General features: G+C 45.8%; 1 protein-coding gene across 2 annotated transcripts in view; it reads right to left on the bottom strand.

Moving 5' to 3' along the window:
* Positions 1-2,637: 2,637 nt before the first annotated feature.
* PDZK1 (PDZ domain containing 1) overlaps positions 2,638-25,094 on the bottom strand; it is a 49,436-nt gene continuing 26,979 nt past the window's right edge. For both annotated transcript variants that reach the window (XM_040339058.1, XM_040339061.1), the window contains exons 5-9: positions 24,342-24,537; positions 18,440-18,636; positions 13,776-14,036; positions 9,770-10,405; positions 2,638-3,169 (exon numbers count right to left, since the gene is read on the bottom strand). In XM_040339058.1, the coding sequence (XP_040194992.1) occupies positions 3,107-3,169; positions 9,770-10,405; positions 13,776-14,036; positions 18,440-18,636; positions 24,342-24,537 (1,353 nt within the window). In that variant the 3' untranslated portion in view covers positions 2,638-3,106. The remainder of the gene's footprint in view (positions 3,170-9,769; positions 10,406-13,775; positions 14,037-18,439; positions 18,637-24,341; positions 24,538-25,094) is intronic.

Below are 25,094 nucleotides of genomic sequence, written 5' to 3' on the forward strand. Positions count from 1 at the left end.
GGACAGAAATACAAATCCTTTATTAGGTAAAACAGCTCATATATATACCGTGTTTCCCCGAAAATAAGACCTAGCGTTATTTTCCAGGCAGGCTGCAATATAAGCCCTACCCCGAAAATATTTAAAATGTTTAAAATGCTTGTAAAACTCTATAATCCACTCTATTACAGTAGTATATAATGTACAATGTGTGTGTTTCTGTAATATAATTGCGGGGAAGAGAGCTCCGGCGGGTCACAGAAGTGCAGAGCGGCACTGTAACGAAGGTATTTGGCACAATTATATTACAGAAACACACACATTGTACATTATATGATACTGTAATAGAGTGGATTATGAGATTTTACAAGCATTTTAACTCAGTTCACACTGGAGAGAGAGGGGGAGAGAAGACATCACATTACATGGTAAGACCTACCCCGAAAATAAGCCCTACTGTGTCTTTTGTTGCCAAAATATATATAAGACCCGGGCTTATTTTCGGGGAAACACGGTATATATATATATATATACAGCATAGCTCCCAACTGTCCCTGATTTCAATGGACTGTCCCTGATTTGGAGCAATGTCCCTCTGTCCCTCATCATGTGTCCCTTATTTTGGTCTGATCTCTATAGTTGTATATAAAATGCACTTTTTATCTATCAAAAAGTGTTTCCCAGTGCTAAACCTTTCATCTGATTTCTAAATTTCTGCATTTGTAAATTCCAAAAGCCAATATAAAGGAATAGGAGTGGGAAATAAAAATACTTTTTGGGTTTAACCAATCTTGTTTTTTGTACAAATCTCCTTTAAGGGGGTGTGGAAAGGGGTGTGTCCTATGCCTGCATACTTTTGCTGATAGGTGTCCCTCATCCCCATCTCAAAAAGTTGGGGAGGTGTGTATTACCGTAATATATATATATATATATATATATATATATATATATATATATATATATATATATATATATATTACAGTATCTCACAAAAGTTAGTACACCCCTCACATTTGTGTAAATATTTTCTTCTATCTTTTCATGTGACAACACTGAAGAAATGACACTTTGCTACAATGTTGTGTAGTGAGTGTACAGCTTGTATAACATTGTAAATTTGCTGTCCCCTCAAAATAACTCAACGCACAGCCAACAATGTCTAAACCGCTGGCAACAAAAGTGAATACACCCCTAAGTGAAAATGTCCAGATTGGGCCCACCCTCACTTGGGGGTGTACTCACTTTTGTTGCCAGTGGTTTAGACATTAATGGCTGCGTGTTGAGTTATTTTGAGGGGGCAGAACATTTACACTGTTATACAAGCTGTACACTCACTACACAACATTGTAGCAAAGTGTAATTCCTTCAGTGTTGTCACATGAAAAGATAGAAGAAAATATTTACAAAAATGTCAGGGGTATACTTACTTTTGTGAGATACTGTATATATAATGGTGGTCACACAAAATGCTCAATAGGGTTTAGGTCTGGAGACATGCTTGGCCAGTCCATCACCTTTACCCTCAGCTTCTTTAGCAAGGCAGTGGTCATCTTGGAGGTGTGTTTGGCTTCGTTATCATGTTGGAATACTGCCCTGCGGCCCAGAAGGGAGGGGATCATGCTCTGCTTCAGTATGTCACAGTACATGTTGGCATTCATGGTTCCCTCAATGATCTGTATCATTGGTGTCATTGGGAGGAATTGTGCGCCATGGTTGGTGTCATTGGAAGGAATTGTGCCCCTTCGTTGGTGTCATTGGGACCCATCATTGGGAGGAATTGTACCCTTTTGTTGGTGTCATTGGGACCCATCATTGGGAGGAATTGTGCCTCATGGTTGGTGTCATCGGGAGGAATTGTGCCCCTTCGTTGGTGTCATCGGTAGGAATTGTGCCCCATGGCTGGTGTCATTGGGAGGAATTGTGCCCCTTCGTTGGTGTCATTGGGACCTATCATTGGGAGGAATTGTACCCCTTTGTTGGTGTCATTGGGACCCATCATTGGGAGGAATTGTGCCCCATGGTAGGTGTCATCGGGAGGAATTGTGCCCCTTCGTTGGTGTAAGTGGGAGGAATTGTGCCACATGGTTGGTGTCATCGGTAGGAATTGTGCCCCATGGCTGGTGTCATTGGGAAAAATTGTGCCCCTTCGTTGGTGTCATTGGGACCCATCATTGGGAGGAATTGTGCCTCATGGTTGGTGTCATTGGGAGGAATTGTGCCCCTTCTTTGGTGTCATTGGGACCCATCATTGGTATCATTGGGAGGAATTGTACCCCTTTGTTGGTGTCAGTGGGAGTTATTGTGCCCCATGGCTGGTGTCATTGGGAGTAATTGTGCCCCATTGTTGGTGTCATTGGGGGAATTATGTTCCATTGTTGGTATCAGTGGATGAAAATAGTGCCCAAAGGGCCAGATAAAAACAAGCAAAGGGCCGCAGTTTGGAGACCACTGCTCTAGCAGATACGAGGAGTGTGAGTAACTGATGAATTTGCCATTTTGAAATACCATTATATAATTAAAAACCATAAGTGCCAAATCGCGCCATGCCCAGGAATGACACTTTATATGGCTCCATCAATTTCCCTAATGGACTGATAAGTGGTTGATAAGATGGCCTGGGTTGAAGCTCATGGCAAACTCAAGGATGTAAACAAGTCATAAAGTTAAATATTTTATTGCAGGTCTACCTAGGAATGAAGAGTGCGGGGTTAATTATCACACAACCATCTCATGTCACAGTTAGTAGATAATCAGTAACCTGCGAACTCCAAGATGAAAGGAAACGGGTCACAAAGTGCAGTACCTGTGAGATTAGGCTGTGATGGAAGCATTCCTTTTCCAACTCCCAAGGTACTTCATGCCAGCTTTGTGGCAGAGATGTTGCCCCTTCCTGAATCCTGCCCACCCTAGAACTAGAAGGTGGCACCACACGTTAGTTAGCGGCTGCCTCCATCAGAGCCTAATCGCACCGGTGATTCGTTTCATGGAAGTATCCAGTTCAATTATCAGAGTATCACAATTTCCACAGAATGGGATCGGCTGAAGTGTCTCATCCCACGTTCCAGTCTTTATAATTTAATCCACGTGCCGGAAAACTTGGCCAAAGAGTGATGGTGGTCCCCTCAGCTTACAGTGCCGTGTCATCATCGTCCTTTGGTTGTTCTTTCACCTCTTCCTTTGTCTGATTATCCTGGAGAAGGTGAAAATACAGTTATTTGGGGGGTAATTCTTCCTAGAGATGGGGCATGGATGGTTAAAAGAGGAGTATGGACTTTAAAATACAAATTATAGTATTGCTTCCTATCCCTGTTGAGGAGAAACGCAGCGTCGGGCGGAGCAAATATTATCTGACGTCACCACGCCCCAGCTGATCGGCCAGAGCCGCTGCTGGGAGTTTTATCCCGTTTTAAAACTGTTCTGCTTAAATTAATAATTTAATAATTTTAAATCGATGTCAGTAAACCTGCTTTTTCAATAAAGGGGTTTTGGAATACCCAAATTTTACTGCACCATGAAGCTTTTTTTGCTCTTCCTCTAACATATCCCTACCCCATGCTGCCCCATTGGAAGCTGAGATTGCCTGGAATAGGATCCATCCCAGCCCCGGGAAGCTTGAAGGAAGACAGACACGCTAGCACACCAGTGCTCAGCCAAAGAGGATCCCTGTGAGTGATCCCTGGTTTTGATGAGCCCATAAGACCTCCGTAATAGAGGTCCATCAAATCTGGTAAGCGCCACCTCTGTCTGAATATATATCAACGGCTGAAAATCATATGAATAACATTGTTGGATGAATATATCTTGTGATTACATCTAATCAATATCATCTGCAGTGGACACTTTGGGCCAGATTCTCAGTCAGCGGTGTATCTTTGCCCGGGCGTAACGTATCTGATTTACGTTACACCTCCGCAACTTAGACGGGCAAGTGCTGTATTCTCAAAGCACTTGCTCTGTAAGTTGCGGCGGCATAGCGTAAATCGGCCGGCGTAAGCCCGCCTAATTCAAATTTGGATCAGGGGGGCGTGTTTTATTTAAAACTACTGTGACCCGACGTGATTGACGTTTTTGCGGAACGCCGCATGCGCCGTCCGTGGAATTTCCCAGTGTGCATTGCTCCAAAGTACGCCGCAAGGACGTCATTGGTTTCGACGTGAACGTAAATGATGACCAGCCCCATTCACGGACGACTTACGCAAACGACGCAACTTTTTCGAATTTCGACGCGGGAACGATGGCCATACTTAACATTGGTACGCCGCACTTATGCCTCATATAGCAGGGGCAACTATACGCCGGGAAAAGCCTAACGTAAACGTCGTAACTTTACTGCGTCAGCCGCGCGTACATTTGGGAATTCGCGTATCTAGGTAATTTGCATACTCGACGCGGAATTCGACGGAAGCGCCACCTAGCGATCAACAAATAAATTCAGTTAAGACCCGACGGCGTAAGAGACTTACGCCTGTCGGATCTAATGGATATCTATGCGTAACTGATTCTAAGAATCAGGCGCATAGATACGACGGGTCGGATTAGAACTTACGACGGAGTACATGGCGCTGCTCCGTCAGAAGTCCTTTCAGAATCTGGCCCTTTCTTTATATTATTTCACTTGCTTTTTTCACCCGTGGGATGCACCTAAGTGTTACACTTATTTGCACACGGTTCCCCCTTTTTTTCATAATAGGACACTTTGTTTGTTTTTGTTTTTTTTTATGTTGGTTGCGCATTTTTTACCTATTTTTGACACTTTAAAATACAAAACCTACATACTTACCTAGGTGGGTTCACCATTGACCCGATGCTGCATCTGTCTACCGCAGGGGTGTCCAAACTTTTTTCAAAGAGGGCCAGATTTGATGAAGTGAACGTGTGAGGGCCGACTGTTTTTCCTGACATTAAAATTCGGTCTACAGTCGTAGGCAAAAGTTTAGGAACCCCTGACAATTTCCATGATTATCATTTATAAATATTTGGGTGTTTGGATCAGCAATTTCATTTTGATCTATCAAATAACGGAAGGACACGGTAATATTTCAGTAGTGAAATGAGGTTTATTGGATTAACAGAAAATGCGCAATATGCATCAAAACGTGGGCACCCCAACAGAAAAATCACATCAATATTTAGTAGAGCAGAAATAACAGCCTCTAGACCAGTGGCGGTCCGTCTATAGAGGGCGCTGGAGTGCCGCCCCCTCTGGCTCCGCAGCGCCACTGAAATAACATACATTCATGCATTGCATGTTATTGTTGCCAGCTGCCGCTGGTCTATTCAGAGATGGCCGGAACTTGAGTGCCGACCACCTGAATAACGGCAGCTGGTTGACTGTGTGGAAGTGCCTATGAGAGCCAGCGGCTCTGATAGGCTTTCCGAGTACAGCCCTCGTCTCCCGGATGCTTATCCTCGGAGCGTACGAGGGGTGCGTTCCTTGGATAAGACTGACGGCCGTCTCAGCCAATCAGGTTCACCGATTCTGGTTATCGGTAACCTGATTGGCTGAAGCGTCACCAAGGCGGGAGAAGACATAGAGGGACATGGAAGGAGAAAGGTAAGTGCATTTTACAGGGCACAGTGGCGACAAAGGGCGCAGTGGCATCAATGGGCACAGTGGCATCAATGGGCACAGTGGCGACAAAGGGCACAGTGGCATAAATTATGGGCACAGTCGCATAAATTATGGGCACAGTGGTGACAATGGGCACAGTGGCAACAATTAAAGGGCACAGTGACATGCACAGTGGCAACAATGGGCACAGTGGTGACAGTTAAAGGGCACAGTGGTGACAATTGGCACAGTGGCGACAATTAAGGGGCACAGTGGCTGCGTTTGATGGCATGGCACAGTGGTGACAATTGATGGCACAGTGGCTGAATTTGATGGGCACAGTGAGGCTGCAAATTTTTTTTTTTCATTTGCGCCCCCCAAAAAATTTTGAGCACCAGCCGCCACTGTTCTAGACACTTCCTATAGCCTGTAATGAGTGTCTGGATTCTGGATGAATTTATTTTGGACCATTCCTCCTTACAGAACATCTCCAGTTCAGTTGGGTTTGATGGTCGCCGAGCATGGACAGCCCGCTTCAAATCACCCCACAGATGTTCAGTGATATTCAGGTCTGGGGACTGGGAGGGCCATTGCAGAACATTGTACTTGTTCCTCTCCATAAATGCCGAGTAGATTTTGAGCCGTGTTTTGGGTCGTTGTCTTGTTGAAATATCCAACCCCGATGTAACTTCAACTTTTTGACTGATTCCTCAACATTATTCTCAAGATTCTGCTGATATTGAGTGGATATGAAGTTCAAGGCTTAATGAGCCCACCAAACCAATTGTGTGTTCCAATTAATCAGTGCTAAGTAGTTACAGGTATTCAAATCAACAAAATGACAAGGGTGCCCAAATGTATGCACTAATTTTGTTTTGATGCATATTGCGCATTTTCTGTTAATCCAATAAACCTCATTTCACTACTAAGGCTGCTTTCACATTGGGCAGCGGAGGTGCGGTGACGGTATAGCCGCTATACCGTCGTATTTACCGCGATATTTGGGCGATAGCGGTGAGGTTTTAACCCCTGCTAGCGGCCGAAAAAGGGTTAATACCTCTGCAGAGGCGCATTGCGGGCGGTATTACCGCGGTTTCCCATTGATTTCAATGGGAAGGCGCAGTATAGGAGCGGTAAACACCCTGCTCCAAAGATGCAGCTAGCAGGACTTTTGGAGTGGTCCTTCTAGCGCCCCGCTTCAGTGTGAAAGCCTTCGGGCTTTCACATTGAAGCCTGCAGGGCAAGATTTTTTCATGCGGTATAGCAGCGCTATTTTTAGCGCTGTACCGCATGAAAAACGCCTTAATGTGAAAGGGGCCTAAAATATTACTGTGACCTTCAGTTATCTGATAAATCAAAATGAAATTGCTGATCCAAACACCCAAATATTTATAAATGATAATCTTGGAAATTGTCAGGGGTTCCTAAACTTTTGCCTACGACTGTAAGTGTGTTCGTCCAAGCACTAATACACTGCCCAGCAAGAATTCTCTTGTGTGTGTGTGGTGAAGAGATGAGCTCAGGTGTGTTATTTGGATATACCGTATTTATCGGCGTATAACACGCACCTTCACTTTCAAGAAGTTTCAAGATTTTTTTTTTTTTTAAATAAAGAACTGTGAAGCAAAATAAGGCTCAGTGCCTATCTGCAGCCTCGCCATTGCCATGAATACAGCCCCCCATTACCATGAATGCAGCCCCCCATTGCCATGAAAGCAGACTCAAAATTGCCATGAATGCAGCCCCCCATTGCCATGAAAGCAGACTCACCATTGCCATGAATACAGCCACACCATTGCCGTGAATGCAGACTCACCATTGCCATGAATGCATACTCATCATTGCCATGAATGCAGCCCCCATTGCCATGAATTCAGCAGCCCCCCCCCATTGCCATGAATGCAGCCGCCCACCCCCCCATTGCCATGAATGCAGCCCCCCATTGCCATGAATGCAGACTCACCATTGACATGAATGCAGCCTCACCATTGCCATCAGTGCAGCCTGATCGATGCCCATCTGCAGCCTCAAAGGGGGCATGACGAGCTCTGACAGATTACATACAAGAGAATCTTCAGTTTTCTCGGCAGCCTCTTTAATACAAAGTCCCAACTCCTATGATAGACAGAACAGTCGTCCAATGGCAGCCCAGGAGACGGGACTTCCTATTACAGAGGCCACCAAGAAAACAGGAAATTCTCCTGTATGTAATCTATCAGCACTCGTCCCACCACCTCCCCGTCACCTCCAAGGCACTGATAAATACAGTATATATATTTTGTGGCCCCCGCAGTGCTCAGGGATTCATTGGGGGGCACAAAAGATATATATGTCCAAATCACCAGTGGAGCTGTTTGAAACCTGACATGTGTCAGGTGACCTGGACATTCCTGGTCTACCGCTATCGTGTTTCCCCCGGGTCTTATATTAACTTTGGCAAAAAAAGACACAGTAGGGCTTATTTTCAGGGTAGGTCTTACTATGTAATGTGATGTCTTCTCTCCCCCTCTCCCTCCCTGCCTGCCAGGAATCCCCAGTGTGAACGGAGTTAAAATGCTTGTAAACTCCTATAATCCACTCTATTACAGTATTATATAATGTACAATGTGTGTGTTTCTGTAGAATAATTGTGTCAAATACCTTCGTTATAGCTCTGCGCTTCTATGACCCGCCGGAGCTCTCTTCCCAGCAATTATATTACAGAAACACACACATTGTACATAATATACTACTGTAATAGAGGGGATAATAGGATTTTACAAGAATTTTAAACTAGGGCTTATTTTTGGGGTAGGGCTTATAGTTAGGTGGAAAAAGTCCATCTAGTTCAACCATATATTGCAGTTCTTCTGAAAAATAATGCTAGGTCTTATTTTCGGGGGAGGTCTTATTTTCGGGGAAACACAGTACCTCTAAAACTGGGTTCACACTTTGAGAAGATCGGAAGTATAATTCTGTACGAGGCATAATTGTTCTATATTCGAATAGTATGTACACAACTTTCCACATCTGATTCAGACTTTCCAAAGGAAAAATTCTGGATGGACAAAGGACAATATTTTCCTCGTACATGAACAGAACTAACGATTTTCATTAAATGTGTACTGTTTTTCGTAAGATAAAATTCAGATGCAAAATACTGTGCATGCTACGTATGACCCGGAAGAACCTGAAGAATATAAGCATAATAATCATATGCATGACAGCAGGGCCAGGATGGGAGGGGGGCAGAAGGGGTGGCTTCGCCTAGAGCTGGCATCATGTGTGGTTTGGGGGGGCGCAGTGCAGAGAGTTCCTGCCACTACAAATTGACGTGAGTAGTGACAGCAGCATCACTACTCCTTTCAGCTCAGCCTGGGATGTCACTAGGTGAATCCAGAGAGCAGACAAGACCTGGAAGGAGATGCTCGCAAAGTCTCGCTAAAGTCGCACACATTTCAGGTCGCGGCAGTGTGAACCGAGCCCTATCATGAAGTCCAGTGAACTGTTGGCTCCAGTAGGGAGCAGTGTGATGCACATTTCTTTTTTTTTTTACTTCATTTGAGGTGTACACTACATTCATGTCACTACACAGCAATATGGTGCATCAAGTGGTACATCACGCTACTATTCGGTTACATGCAGTGCCGTTTTGTTTACTAATATACTATGTTTCTATCTTTAGTGGCATATTGTTGCTTTAGAAGTCGCCTGAGGAAGGGAATCATTGGCAAAACATGTTGAGCTGCATTTACTGCATATTTAGAAGCCTCCTGAGGAAGCTAATCATTGGTGAAACATGTTGAGCTGCATTTACTGGACATTTAGAGGTCTCCTGAGGAAGCTAATTATTGGCAAAACATGTTGAGCTGCATTTAGTGCATATTTAGAAGATTCATGAGGAAGCTAATTATTGGCAAAACATGTTGAGGTGAATTTACTGCATCCATACTATGACCGCATGGATTTTATGTGATGATTTTGATCAATATTATAATAAATTATCTTTAACATTTATATATTATAATAAAATATCTTTAACATTTATATATTATAATAAAATATCTTTTATATAAAAAAATATTTGGTAATGTTAATTATGGCACCCTAAAAATCCCACTGCTCTTTTTTTTAAATACAATTCTTGTAATAGGTATTGTCTAATTTCAACAAGTTCAAAATGTGTTCCCTATTGGTCACAAAGGAAGGTGATCATCTGTTGGTGTTTTCAATAAATTAAACTTTAGGACATTGACTTACCAGTTCAATAGGTTCAGGAGCTGATCTTGCTTTGCTTGGAGGTGTCTTTTGGCCTTCATCAGGTGTGTTTTTAGTTTTGTCGTCAGGTGTGGGTTTTTTTTCGTCGTCAGGTGTGTTTTTAGTTTTGTCGTCAGGTGTGGGTTTTTTTTCGTCGTCAGGTGTGTTTTTAGTTTTGTCGTCAGGTGTGGGTTTAGTTTTGTCTTCAGGTGTGGGTTTAGTTTTGTCGTCAGGTGTGGGTTTCGTTTTGTCGTCAGGTGTGGGTTTCGTTTTGTCGTCAGGTGTGGGTTTCGTTTTGTCGTCAGGTGTAGGTTTCGTTTTGTCGTCAGGTGTAGGTTTAGTGTTGTTGTCAGGTGTAGGTTTAGTGTTGTTGTCAGGTGTGGGTTTTTTTTTGTCGTCAGGTGTGTTTTTATTTTCGGGCAGAGGGTCTGCCAAGGATGCTGTGATCTGGATCTTCTGGGATTTGTAGTATTCGCTGCCTTCTTTGGAAACCACCAGAAGTGTAACGGACCGTCCTGCATTTTTGATTCTCATTATGACATCATCATAGCTTTCCTTCTCTACGTTGACGCCATTCACTTCCACCAACACGTCATCTTCTTTAATTCCCGCCTTGTCTCCTGGGCCACCCGGCAACACCTAACAAAGTCAATAGTTAGATTGGTCAAAAAGCCAAACCATTTTCCTTAAAGCGGGGGTTCACCCTTAGAGGGCACTTTTTCCCCTTAGATTCCTGCTCGTTTTCTCTAGGGGAATCGGCTATTTGTATTAAAATATGTGCAGTACTTACCCGTTTTCGAGCTGCATCTTCTTCCGTCGCTTCCGGGTATGGGCTTCGGGAATGGGCGTTCCTTCTTGATTGACAGTCTTCCGAGAGGCTTCCGACGGTCGCATCCATCGCGTCACGATTTTCCGAAAGAAGCCGAACGTCGGTGCGCAGGCGCAGTATAGAGCCGCACCGATGTTCGGCTTCTTTCGGCTACGAGTGACGCGATGGATGCGACCGTCGGAAGGCTCTCGGAAGAATGTCAATCAAGAAGGAACGCCCGCTCCCGAAGACCCATACCCGGAAGCGACGGAAGAAGATGCAGCTCGAAAACGGGTAAGTACGGCTCATATTTTAATACAAATAGCCGATTCCCCTAGACCGAACGAGCAGGAATCTAGGGGAAGAAAAATTTTTTTTTTAGAAATGGGTGAACTCCCGCTTTAAGGTTAAAAACCAACCACAATGTTTTATTTAGTTTTGGATAGAGTGTTATGCTTTTTTATTGCTCTCTGATTTCCTCACTTCTTGGCAGCACAGGGCCAACAAAAAATATGTTTTTAGTAGAGGGTGGGGAGGTATTTCTGTTCTTGCCTTCCTGTCACAGAGACAATGGAAATCTCAATTTTTTTTTCTACAAACACATCAAGCATTTTACCAATGAGGGCTCACAAATATAAGGGAGCATAAGCTTCACTGGTTGGAGAGCTAAAGGTCTAAATCAGCAGGGGACATCTCAGGCCTCTGCAGCGAGACCACTGCTTCCCCACAGAGGGCAATGGCCCTTCTCTACAGCATAGTGGCAGGGGACATGCTTTTCTACTCAGGCTGTGGCTGCTTTCTAAAGAAAGATGAACTGTAAGGCCTCTTTCACACGGAGCGGACCGTTTTTGTGTCCGCTCCGTGTGTGTCCGTCGGCTCAGCAGGGATCATCCGTAATCCCTGCTGAGCTGTCGGCGGACAGAGCGGTCCCCGCACACTGTGCAGAGACCGCCCTGTCTTTCCTCCGCTCTACCCTATGGGGAATCGGATGAAGACGGACCGTCTGTCCGTATTCATTTGATCCGTTCCCGCCGGACGGAAGAAAAATAGGGTTTTCTCCCGTCCGAAAAACCGGATCCCGACGGACGCGGATGGTTGCGGACGTTAGCGGATGCTCCATCCGCTAACGGACGCGATCCCATAGGGATGCATTACAAGTCTGTAATCGGACTTGTAATAAACGGACGAACGGTCCGTCAATGTGAAAGGGGCCTAAGACTTTGCACACCTTTTGCTTTGATGCACCTGGAATGTATTTAGGTGATTTCAACTTAAAGTTAAAGTGGTTTATGAAGGCAGAAGGTTTTTGCATGCAGCCGGCTCCCTCAACCCCCCTAATACTTACCTGAGCCCCATCTCAATCCAGCAATGTTGCACGAGAGTCTCAACTGTCCAAGGACTCTCCCTCCGGGTTGGCTGAGACGAGACATTGGCTCCCGCTGCTGTCAATCAAAGTCAGTGAGCCAATGAGGAGAGAGGGGGGCAGGGCTGAGCTGTGGCTCCAAGCCTCAATGGACACACAAAGCAGTGGCTCAGCTCAGGTGACCCCATAGCATGCTGCTTTCTGTCGGGGGACTCGGCAGGAGGGAGGGGCCAGGAGCACCGGTGGGGGAACCAAGAAGAGGAGGATCTGGGCTGCTCTGTGCAAAACTATTACACAGAGCAGGTAAGTATAGCATGTTTGTTATTAACAAAAAAAACTGCCCGAGATGGTTTCCAGGGTGAACCTTTGGCCACTCAGCATATTTTGAGCATTTTTTCAAGCATTCAGAAAGACCCTCAGATTGTCTCTGAAGGCTTATTAAGCACTTATTGAAACTTTAGAGCACAGGTGTCAAACACAAGGCCTGTGGGCCGAATCCAGCCCTTCACAGTTTAAAGCGAGTGTAAACTGCAAAAAAAAAAAAAAAAATGGGCTCCTGCAGGATAATAACATTATGTGCTAGTATGCATCAAAGCCCCCTCAGCGGTGCGCTTTCAAGACTCTCTGGCACTTCCATATTGACTCAGTCTTCCTTCCGGGTTCGGGGGCTTCGTCTGTTTGACTGGCCGAGCTGTGATGACATCTCTCCCACACATGCACGCAAGAGTCCTGGTCGCCGTGCAGTGCACATGCACCGGTGACGTTCCCAGCTGCCACAATAGTAAATATCTCCTGAACAGTGCACGTTTATAAAATATTTACTCTACCTACAGGTAAGCCTTGTTATAGGCCAGTGGCGTCACTAGGGGGTGGCTACTGGGGCTATAGCCTCGAATATGGGGCCCATAGCCATGAGTCTGTTACCTAGGGTTGGGTCTGGGTTCCATCTGTGTGTGATATATATATATATATATATATATATATATATATATATATATATACACACACACATATATATATATATATACACACATATTGGGGCAGATCCACGTACAACGGCGGATTTTACCGTCGGGCGTAGCGTATCTAAGATACACTACCGTAACTTACTTTTTTTTTTTGGAATCCTCAAAGCAAAGAAAGTTACGGCGGCATAGTGTATCTCTGGCGGCGTAAGGGCGCGGAATTCAAATGGATGTAATGGGGGCGTGTTTTAATGCAAATAAGTTGTGACCCGATTTTTTAACTGCGCATGCGCAGTCCGTGGGGGTATCCCAGTGCGCATGCTCAAAATTAAACCGGAACCGGCCAATGCTTACGACGGTGACGTCATTCTACGCAAATTCCTATTCGCGAACGACTTGCGCAAACGACGTAAAAAATTCTAAATTGCACGCGGGAACGACGCCCATACTTAACATTGAGTACGCCTCAGAATAGCAGCTTTAACTATACGCCTGAAAAAGCCGAACGCAAACGACGTAAAGAAATGCGCCGGCCGGACGTACGTTCGTGGATCGCCGTAACTAGCTAATTTGCATACTCGACGCGGAATTTGACGGGAACGCCACCGCCAAAAAATTGCAGCTTAGATCCGACGGCGTACTAAGACGTACGCCTGTCGGATCTAGCCGAGATGCTGTTGTATCTTGTTTTGTGGATACCAAAACAAAGATACGACGTGCAAAATTTGAAATTACGCGGCGTATCAAGAGATACGCCGGCGTAATTTCTTTGAGGATCTGCCCCAATATTTGTAGTAAACCTTTTAAACCTTTACAGTAACAATCAATCATTTCTACTTTCTTTCCCTTACTCCAGAGTCACTCTGTATTTACCTGCTTGATATACTGGCCGGGTACATCCTTAATCGCATTCAAGTTGAATCCAAATCCCTTGTCTCCTTTCTGCACACTGCAGAGCCTGGGCTTTTGTTTGGGGTCCGGGGTGGGGGTGGAGGCGGCAGGCTGTGGAGCAGGAGCTGGTTTGGTCAATGGAGTTTCCACTGGTTTTGGCTTTTCCACTGGTTTTGAAGTTTCTGTCTTTGCTGGTGAAGGGGTCTTTATTTCTTTTAGATACACAAATGGAGAGAGTCCAGCCTGAATAGAGAATTAAAAAGAAAAAATGTGAGCATCTTTATTCCATGATCCCTGTTCATTCTGTGTTGACTACACTCACGGTTCAGATTACGAAATGTGGATTCTACAGGGTCAAGGCAAAGCGGTCTTCAGTTAGGGTTGCCTCTGTCTGGCTTTGGCCTTCCATCAGACTTTCAAGATCCTTTAAATGTCATGGACTCAGTAGATGTCAATATATGGGTTCCTTCCATAGGTGTGCCGGTTGTGCCCAGGCACACCTTAATCACCCCATGTGCATTAGTAATATCGCTCTGTGTAGCTGCAGGAACATATGAAAGATCTACCTGAGGTAGATCTTTCATATGTTCCTGCAGCTACACAGACTACCTCTTACCTGCTCTGCCATAAGAGAAGTGTCTATGCTCTTCTCTTTCACTGTGCCAGCCAGGTGTAATATTAATCTTGCACAGGTAATGGTCAGAGGAAATATAATGGCCCTCCTGCCAGGGCAGATCCAGGGGGGGGCAAAGTGGCAATTTCCCCCTCTCCAGAAATTTGTTGCGGGTGAGAGCAGCTCCGCGGGCGGGCGGCTGAGAGAGCAGACGGCTCCTTGGGAGGCTCTGCTGGTGCAGGTGAGAGAGCGGGCATCCCGGGCAGCTGGCTGGGTGAGCAGGCAGGCGACTCGGCGGGCGGATGAGAGAGTGGGAGGGGCAGCTGGGTGGCTCGGTAGGTGAGTGGGTGGCTGACCAATCGGCAAGCCGGAGGGCAGGGGAGCAGAGAGATGACATCATCTCTCACCGCCCAGCACCCGCCCTGCATCCCTGCAGTTCCGCCCTCACTGTGCAGTGTGCAGAGAGCCGCGGGCAGCAGAGAGATTACATCATCTCTCTGCTGCCTGACTCTGGGACACAGGAAGAGACAATCCCCACCTTAGCAGGAAAGTGACAATCTGCAACTTTTGGCAGGTTGACGTGGTAAGTGTCAATGCAATGTGTGGCAAGTGACAATCCGCAACGTGTGGCAGGTGATGTGGCAAGTGACAATCTGTATCTGGTGACAGGTGCACTCCCGATCAACGGAGCCCCGTCGCGACCCCACCCCCTTCCCCTCCGTCTCCTGATTGGCTCACTGGCTGTAATCAGGGCCGTCTTAATAGCATCATGGGCCACTGGGCAAAGTAATGCTCTGGGGCCCCTACAATGGAGACAGCGCAGGTAAACAGGCATCAAGTAGGTAGGAACGTGTGGACTCTGCGAAATGTATATTTCCAGAGTCGATCAGGATTGGTATAGACTGGAAACCACGGTGTGGAGTTGCTTCAGGAAGGGGTCAACGGATAATCTTAATACAATGACCTGGGGAGAACTGGAAGGTCTCTCGCTCAGAGAATGCAGGAGATGGTCATCCGTTAGTGAAGGTCACCTCAGAACACACGGGGAGAGGTGAACCTAGAAGAAATCCCCAATCAGCTTTTCCTAGAAGCCAGCTGATTGGGGATTTCTTCTAGGTTCACCTCTCCCCGTGTGTTCTGAGGTGACCTTCACTAACGGATGACCTTCTCCTGCATTCTCTGAGCGAGAGACCTTCCAGTTCTCCCCAGGTCATTGTATTAAGATTATCCGTTGACCCCTTCCTGAAGCAACTCCACACCGTGGTTTCCAGTCTATACCAATCCTGATCGACTCTGGAAATATACATTTCGCAGAGTCCACACGTTCCGGTAAGCCTGCATCCACACTGGTGACGGGATATTTCTTCATTTGGAAATTCACTTACATTCACTTATTTTTTGAAGATTTCATCTCACTCTCCAATTTTGAACTTTGTATCCACTCATCACTTGGTTCATTTTGGACATTTACATATATGTTTATGACATTTTTATCTTCTTACACATGTGCATTTCACATTGTTGCATATTGACCACGCACGGTTTTGATTTTATTGTCATACCTTTTTTGTATCAGAGCGCTACACTTTTTTGTCCACATTCTGTTTTTTGCTTCGTGTTTTTCAGTAGCTGTGTTTAGCAGCTTGATACATGCATATTTAGCAGCGCAATAATTTACACCATATTATCAAGTAGGTAGGAGGCAGACAAGCGGAGCTTCCCCTTTTCCCCCTCTACACCCCAGATATCCCCTCAGCACTCCAGATATCCCCCCAGCACTCTGACCCTTCTACACCCCAGATATCCCCCCAGCACTCTGACCCTTCTACACCCCAGATATCCCCCCAGCACTCTGACCCCTCTACACCCCAGATATCCCCCCAGCACTCTGACCCCTCTACACCCCAGATATCCCCCCAGCACTCTGACCCCCAGGGATGGACTGGCCATTGGGACTACAGGGAGTTTCCCGGTGGGCCGATGGCTCAGTGGGCCGGCTTCAGTAACAGTGGACCACCCCCCCTTCCGATCACCTCCTCTCTCTCCCTGCAGCGCTCACCTGGGGGGAACAGAGAAACAGGGGGAGGACCAGAGGAGCATGGGCGAGGGAACAGACAGCTGACTCAACAGCTATGGCCTGGGAGTTTCTCACTTCTGCCTAATCTTGTCCCATAAGGGGGGGCACCGAACTGATACTTGCACCGGGTGAAATAATGTCTAGCTTCCCCACTGGTACTACCTATAAGAGTATCAGTACCAGCCGTTCTACTCTAATAAAGCAGAATGGCTAGTGGCTAGTGAAGGTGGAGAGGGGGCTTGGGTGGCGGGGGGGGGTGTGTGGGAGTTGTCAGAGAGACCTGTCAAAGTGGGCCAGTCTGGATGAAGTCCAGGGCCGGATTTTTGTCCCAGTCCAGCCCTGCTGACCCCTCTACACCCCAGATATCCCCCCAGAACTCTGACCCCTCTACACCCCAGATATCCCCCCAGCACTCTGACCCCTCTACACCCCAGATATCCCCCCAGCACTCTGACCCCTCTACACCCCAGATATCCCCCCAGCACTCTGACCCATCTACATGCCAGATATCCCCCCAGCACTCTGACCCCTCTACACCCCAGATATCCCCCCAGAACTCTGACCCCTCTACACCCCAGATATCCCCCCCAGCACTCTGACCCCTCTACACCCCAGATATCCCCCCAGCACTCTGACCCCTCTACATCCCAGATATCCCCCCAGCACTCTGACCCTTCTACACCCCAGATACCCCCCCCCCAGCACTCTGACCCCTCTACACCCCAGATACCCCCCCCCCAGCAGTCTGACCCCTCTACACCCCAGATATCCCCCCAGCACGCTGACCCCTCTACACCCCAGATATCCCCCCAGCACTCTGACCCCTCTACACCATAGATATCTCCCCAGCACTCTGACCCCTCTACACCCTAGATATCTCCCCAGCACTCTGACCCTTCTACACCCCAGATATCCCCCCAGCACTCTGACCCCTCTACACCCCAGATATCCCCCCCAGCACTCTGACCCCTCTACACCCCAGATATCCCCCCAGCACTCCGACCCCTCTACACCCCAGATATCCCCCCAGCACTCTGACCCCTCTACACCCCAGATATCCCCCCAGCACTCTGACCCCTCTACACCCCAGATATCCCCCCAGCACTCTGACCCCTCTACACCCCAGATATCCCCCCAGCACTCTGACCCCTCTACACCCCAGATATCCCCCCAGCACTCTGACCCCTCTACACCATAGATATCCCCCCAGCACTCTGACCCCTCTACACCCCAGATATCCCCCCCCAGCACTCTGACCCCTCTACACCACAGATATCCCCCCAGCACTCTGACCCCTCTACACCCCAGATATCCCCCCAGCACTCTGACACCTCTACATCCCAGATATCCCCCCAGAATATTGTATGAGTTTTGTTTTGTGATGATATTTCTAGTGGATAAATTACACAAATGAAAACTGGTAATGAGATTTTGATGGCACTGGGCCTTCTTTCTGGGGAACTTATGAAGAATGGTTTGCATTGTCATGCTAATATCCCAAAAAGGGGAATGTCCTCCTGGGGGGTATAAAGTATGTGTCTGAGATTTAATAAAAAGTAATTCCATGTCTGTCTACAATGCTTGGGGTAAAAGGCTGGTATTAGTTATGCATTGGCAGAAAGGGTTTTGAGGGCAGGAGGCACTGTTTGGGGAAGCCACCCAGGCAGGGTGCCAGGCGGTCTATCACAGAAACAAAGCTCAGAAAAAAAAACAAATACAGCCATCACATCTAGGGACTGTAAAGTTGCAAATTACATTTTTGGTTTTGAGTTTAGATACACAATGCAGTGCACTGAGGTGCCATGAATTTTAAATGGCAACCCAACACACTTAGGCAGTGCAGAACAATGTACTTGTAGAGCATTGCAATGCTCATATGTGTGTTGTGGAACATTGCGTAAAAAAACAAAACAAAAAAACTGTGTAGTTGTACCTTGTGGTGTTGCTAACCCTCACCTTAGCGTACAGATCATCGACCGTCTTGTCAGATATCAGCAACGTGGTCTTATCTCCTCCCTTCCGGATGGTCTCCACCACCTGCTCATGCTGCATCTGCTCCACGCTTTGTCCATTAACAGCCACAACGCGGTCAAACTCTTTCAGCTTGGCTTTATCAGCTGGACCTTGTGGGTCAATTTCCACAATGTAGTGACCTGTGGGCATCAGACAAAAATTATTATTTGATAAAAATGGCTCAGAACCATCATACCATAACAAGTCTTGTTTAACCACTTCCTACCGGCCGTACGACTTTATACGGCCGCAGTGTGGATCTTAATTTCCGGGAGGCCGTCTATATACGGCCTCCAGCCACTGGGGGGTACGCGAGCGCCGCCGACGGAGGCTCACGCGTGCCCGCCGCATCACTGAGATGCCAATGCGCGTGCCTGGCAGCCGCGATGTCCGCCAGGCACCCGCGATCGCCGGTTACACAGACAAGGACGTGGATCTGTGTGTGTAAACACACAGATCCACGTCCTGTCTGGGAGAGAGGAGACCGATCTGTGTCCCTTGTACATAGGAACACAGATCGGTCACCTCCCCCAGTCAGTTCCCTTCCCCCACAGTTAGAAACACTATGCAGGGCACACATTTAAGCCCTTCCTCACCCCCTAGTGTTAACCCCTTCAATGCCAGTCACATTTATACAGTAATCAGTGCATTCTTAATATCGCAGTATAAATATGAATGGTGCCAAAAATTTGTCAAAATCGCAGATCGCCACCATTACTAGTAAAAAAAATAATAAAAAATAATAATTCTGTCCCCTATTTTGTAGGCGCTATAACTTTTGAGCAAACCATTCGCTTTTTTTACAAAAAATATGTAGAAGAATATGTATCGGCCTAGACTGAGAAAAAAAAAATTGGGCTATTTATTATAGCAACAAGTAAAAAATATTGATTATTTTTTTTTAAATTTATGTTTTTTTGGGTTAATAGCGCAAGCTGAAATTTCAGGAGGGGGGTATATATGCCCAGTAAGCGAGTGGTTAATAAAATATGCAGGACATCACCCAAACTAGAGCTGCACGATTATGGATCAAACGTTAGGTTGTCAAACAAGATGGCAATGAAATAAGACATGTTACTCTTTTCTTCAATTAACCCCCCTGTCGGTATTCCCGAGTCTGACTGGGGGTTACATTTTTCTGCTGCGATCGGTAACCCCGAGTCAGACTCGGGCTCGCCTCGCAGAATCCACAGGCTTGGTTTACTTACCTTGTCCCTGGATCCAGCGATGCCACCGCGCTGTGTGAGCGAGCGGGTCCTCGCTCGATTCACACAGTACCTCTGTGTGCCGCCGATCTCCGTTCCCTGCGACGTTACAACGCACGGGGGTGGAGAACAGCGCCAAATTCAAAAAAGTAAACAAACACCTTACATACAGTATACTGTAATCTTATAGATTACAGTACTGTATGTAAAAAATACACACCCCCCCCTTGTCCCTAGTGGTCTGCCCAGTGCTCTACATGTTCTTTTATATAATAAAAACTGTTCTTTCTGCCTGCAAACTGTAGATTGTCCATAGCAACCAAAAGTGTCCCTTTATGTCAAAAGTGGTTTTAGATCAGCTAGAAAACAGCGATAATAAATCATAATCACTTGCAGAATTGTGCGATAGCGATTTGTGGGGAAATTCGTCATAAAAAAATAAAAGTAATGACAGCGACAATTCTGCAACTCAGCAAATTTCAGTGATTTTGAGTTGATTACATTATTGATTAATTTTTATTATAATTATATTATTATTTGTTATAATTGTTTATAGTTATTTATTATATTATAATTTATAATTTTGTTTTTAAAAAAAAATCATACCCGGGATGCCTACTAGACTCTTGTTTGGTCAGATTTAAGTGAGTTATTCCTCAGGCCTCGTACACACGACAGAGTTTCTCGGCAGAATTCACCGAGAAACTCGGTCAAAACCCGGATTCTGCCGAGAAACTCTGTCGTCTGTACAGTTTTGGCTCGATGGAGCCGCCGAGGAGCTCGACGAGAAAATAGAGAACATGTTCTCTATTTTCTCGTTGTCCGCGTTGTTCAATGGGAGAAGGCGGCCCGCCGAGCTCCTCGGCGGCTTCATCCCAAAACTCGACGAGGAACTCGACGTGCCAAGCACGTCGAGTTCCTCTGTCGTGTGTACGGGGCCTAAGAATTACAGGCCTACAGTATAAAACGCCAAATTTCCTTGCAAATAATGGTACCGCTTTCAGCACCTAAAATCTGAAATTATCATACCGCCAGGGAGGTTAAACTCGATGGCAATTAAATAAGACATAATACTCTTTGCTTCAATCAAATTTAAAGAAATATAATGAAAAATAATGTAACGTGTAAAGAAATAAAAAAAAATTACCATTAAAGGGTCACTAAAGGAAAATTTTTTTTTTGCTGAAATGACTGTTTACAGGGCATAGAGACATAATAGTTAACTGATTCCTTTTAAAAATTATTAAAAATTGATAAAAAAACAATCATATAATGTGCCTGCAGTGTAGTTTCGTTTTTGCTGTTGTTTGCTGGTTCTCTGATGTACAGAGAGCCACTAGAGGGCAGTCAGCCAATAGAGAGCAGTGATACTTTGTCTAAAACTCCTCAGCACCAATCCAGTTTCGTTTTACTCACACCTCCTTGATTAGTGACCACCGTGAGAAATCTCCCAGTACTGTGGTCATCAGGAAACAGGCAACCAGGAAGTGTCCAAAACAGAGAGGATTTACAGCAACATGAAAGCAAAAACGAACAATGAGGACATGAAACCAGGACTGCAGCAAGGTAAAGGAAGCTATTTAGCTAAAAAAAAAAATTCCTTTAGTGACCCTTTAAGTTATATAAGGGTCTTTTTTTTTTGTACTTGCTGATACCAATTACCGATACCTACTGCAATTTTTTTGTTTACACTTCAGCTGTCAGCAATGGTACAAAGCATTGAAAAGTTATTTTACAAATTAAATCATTTATTTTTAAAATGTTGCACTTTTTTCAATGGGAGACGTGTAAATATATGTAAACATATGAATGTTTTATCCTGTATGCATAGACCCTCCCCCTCCTGCACCGTCTACCTGGGGAAGGCGAGCTAACACACAGGCTGGTAGCCAACCTTCACATGCTCAGTTGTGTCTTTTTTGCTGGAGAGAACATTTACTTGTTCTCAGAGATAGGCAGGTCACATGATATTGACATCACACATGTGGGCGTGTATACAGGCTGCAGGGAAAATCTCCTCCTTTCTGAACTCTCAGCACTGGAGAAACTCTGCTGTTTATTATGTAATCAGTAGTATTTTAATGTAAAAAGAAGATTTATAAGCTGTGGGCACCGTGTGGGGGGGATGCAGATTAACTATTTTCATATTACTGGGTTTAGTAACACTTTAGTAAGACTGAGTAACTTAGGGGTTAATAAGGGCTTAAACTGAGAAACACTTTAATAAAAAACAAAATAATAAATAAACTTTTTTTTTTTTTTCACTTGACAAGGTTGCTTTAAACTGACTTAAAGCGGAGTTTCACCCACAATTTCACTTTTTAAATATAAATATCCCTGTAATACACAAGCTTAATGTAGTCTAGTAAAGTTAGTCTGTAAACTAAGGTCTGTTTTGTTAGGTTGTTAGAGCATTTAGTTAGTTTATAATCTAGAAATAGACCGTGGCCATCTTAAGTGTGGGCATCAAGAAGCCAGACTGTATGACTTCCTGGATTTCAGCCTTGCAGATCTCGCACATGCGCAGTGCTGCACAAGCAATGTAATAGGTTTCAGTCAGGTTTCCATAGTAACGGGAGTGTCAGAGGAAGTTGCCGCCCCTTCTCTATGCAAATAGGCTATTTGCAAGGACTACTGGGATACATGATGCCTATCCCAGAAACCCTTGCGAATAGCCTTGTGACTTAATAGCCTAGGCTAATAAGGAGGAGGAAGTAATGAAGGACTACAAAATAAAGGTATTTACAAGCAACAAAATAAATAAAAATTGTCCATTCTGAACACTATGAGATTAGGGCATGCAGCACAGACAAACATAAAAAATTGGGTGGAACTCCACTTTAATTTGCAGAGCAAAGTTCATCCTTTTGATCTGTAAATGAATGAAAAAATAGAAGGACAGATAAGAAGATACAATGTTTTTTTTATCTGTCTCTTTCAGCAGCTGAGCAATGTTGTTGATAAACATTGGGCATGGGAAGTACTCTGACAGGTGAATGAGTCATTGGTTGTTAAAAAAGTGGTTGCCCTGCTCCTTAAAGTGGAGATACACCCTAAAAACAATTTTCTAACATTACATTGTACTTACTCTCGACATTGGCAGTACGCTGATGTTTTTTTTTCCCCGTACATACCGTTATATCGCTATTTTCCCCGCCGGATTCCGGGTAGTGGCTTCCTCGGGAGTGGGCATTCCTATGCACAGGCTAAGTGATTGACGTGACGACAAAAGCTTCCCCCTGGGCGCATAAGGCACGTCACGAGTTACCGAAAGAAGCCGAACTGCGAGTCGGCGCTATACGGCGCCTGTGCACCGACGTTCGGCTTCTTTCGGCATCTCGTGACGCGCCTTATGCGCCGTGGGGAAGCTTTTGTCATCACGTCAATCACTTAGCCTGCGCATAGGAACGCCCACTCCCGCGGGAGCCACTACCCGGAAGCCGGCGGGGAAAATAGCGATATAACGGTATGTACGGCAAAAAAAAAAACATCAGCGTACTGTCAATGTCGAGAGTAAGCACAATGTAATGTTAGAAAATTGTTTTTAGGGTGTACCTCCGCTTTAAGACCCCTTTCACACTGGGGCGGTTTGCAGGCGCTAATGCGCTAAAAATAGTACCTGAAAACCGACCCTAAACATCGGATGCTGTTTCTCCAGTGTGAAAGCCCCGAGGGCTGACGCCGACCACTGACGCCGACCACTGACGCCGACCACTGACGCCGACCACTGACGCCGACCACTGACGCCGACCACTGACGCCGACCACTGACACCGACCACTGACGCCGACCACTGACGCCGAGCACCGACGCCGACCACTGACACCGACCATTGCCCCATCCCCCCACCCCCTTTCCCAAAAGCACTGTGAAAAAATATATTTAAAAAATAAAACCCCACCCTCCCTTCAATAGTACAAAAATAAATTGTAAAAAAATAAAATTGTAAAAATTTATAAAAATAAAAAAACATCCACTGGTCTCAAAAAAAACTTTTGAAAAAAAAAAAAATTAAATTGTAAAATAAAAAAATTATCTGACACTAGCCACAATCCTGACACCATCCTGCACCTACTACCCACCACTGTACACTCTGCATTCCTGTGATTCGCACCGCATTGCTGTTCAGATCACATGCGATGTCTGTGCGATGCGATTTCAGCCATACAAACTGTATGGCTGAAATCGCATCACATTCGGACCAAACGCGCACAGGACCCTTTTTTTGGTCCACACCAGAATCGCATGGGTGTTCACACCCATGCGATCCGATTCATGTCCTAACTGTCAGTTCGCAGTGCGATATGCGAGCTGAAATGGGGGTGTCATTACCATTGTATGACACTCCCCAGCAGTTCGCATATGGCAGTGTGAACTGCCGTGCGAGTCGGGTGCGATGTGGGAACCCGCAGTGGATTCGCAGGGTTCCCGAATCGCACCAGTATGAACCAAGCCTCAAAGCAAACAGCCTACAAATGTCACCTGACTGCTCCCACCAAGGCTCGGTTCACACTGGTGCGATTCGGGAACCCTGCGAATCCACTGCGGGTTCCCACATCGCACCCGACTCGCACGGCCTGTGTTATACATTTATATGATCATTGAACTTTTCTAGGAATCTTATCATATTATTATTATTACCTTTGCGATGTTTCTCTTGCCTGAGATAGAACCCATATCCATCTGTTGCCTTAGTCAGCTCCACGATCCGGGGGAGATGGGGCAATAGGCTCGTCGTGGCCTGATCTGCTGTAACACGGTTTTTGTTCTGCTGAAAGTGATTGTACGTAGCTTCATCTACTACCAGGTACATTACCGAATCTCCCGATTCCTTCACCTAGAGGCCATGGAGAACAAAACATACAAGTGTGTGTTACGCTGGGCCTGTGCGGTCACCATTGGCATGAAGTGCGTTGAAGTACAGAAGAGGCCAAACATGGCTGCCGGTGACTTGTCGGTATGGTTCCTCTATCGAGATGGTTCCTGTAGGCGCAATCCTTGCCGACGGAAATCTCTGAACCTCGGCCGGCTTCCAGGCTCATTTCTTAACATCCCCGTGGATTGGAGGATGTTAAAAAAAAGAGCCAGGAGGCCGAGCGAGCGAAGCGAGGACGTGAGGCCGACTGGCCACTTACCTCAAATTCCACGTTGCCCTGGAGGTTCGGTGATTTCCGTCGGCAAGGATTGCGCCTGCGCAGCCCTTACAGGAACCATCTCGATAGCCGGAACCATATCGTCAGATCGCCGGTTTTAAAAAACTTTTCTGCATGTCTATTTTGGATCTGTGGGGACCCCACAAAGGCAAATTAATTGTCTTCTTTTATTTTTTTGGAATCTGGCCGAGCAAAATTTCCAGCAGAATTTTCCCCAGGTGCGAACTTTTGGGTAGATTCA

The sequence above is a fragment of the Rana temporaria genome, chromosome 2 (assembly GCF_905171775.1).
Source record: "Rana temporaria chromosome 2, aRanTem1.1, whole genome shotgun sequence".
NCBI classification, from domain to species: domain Eukaryota; kingdom Metazoa; phylum Chordata; class Amphibia; order Anura; family Ranidae; genus Rana; species Rana temporaria.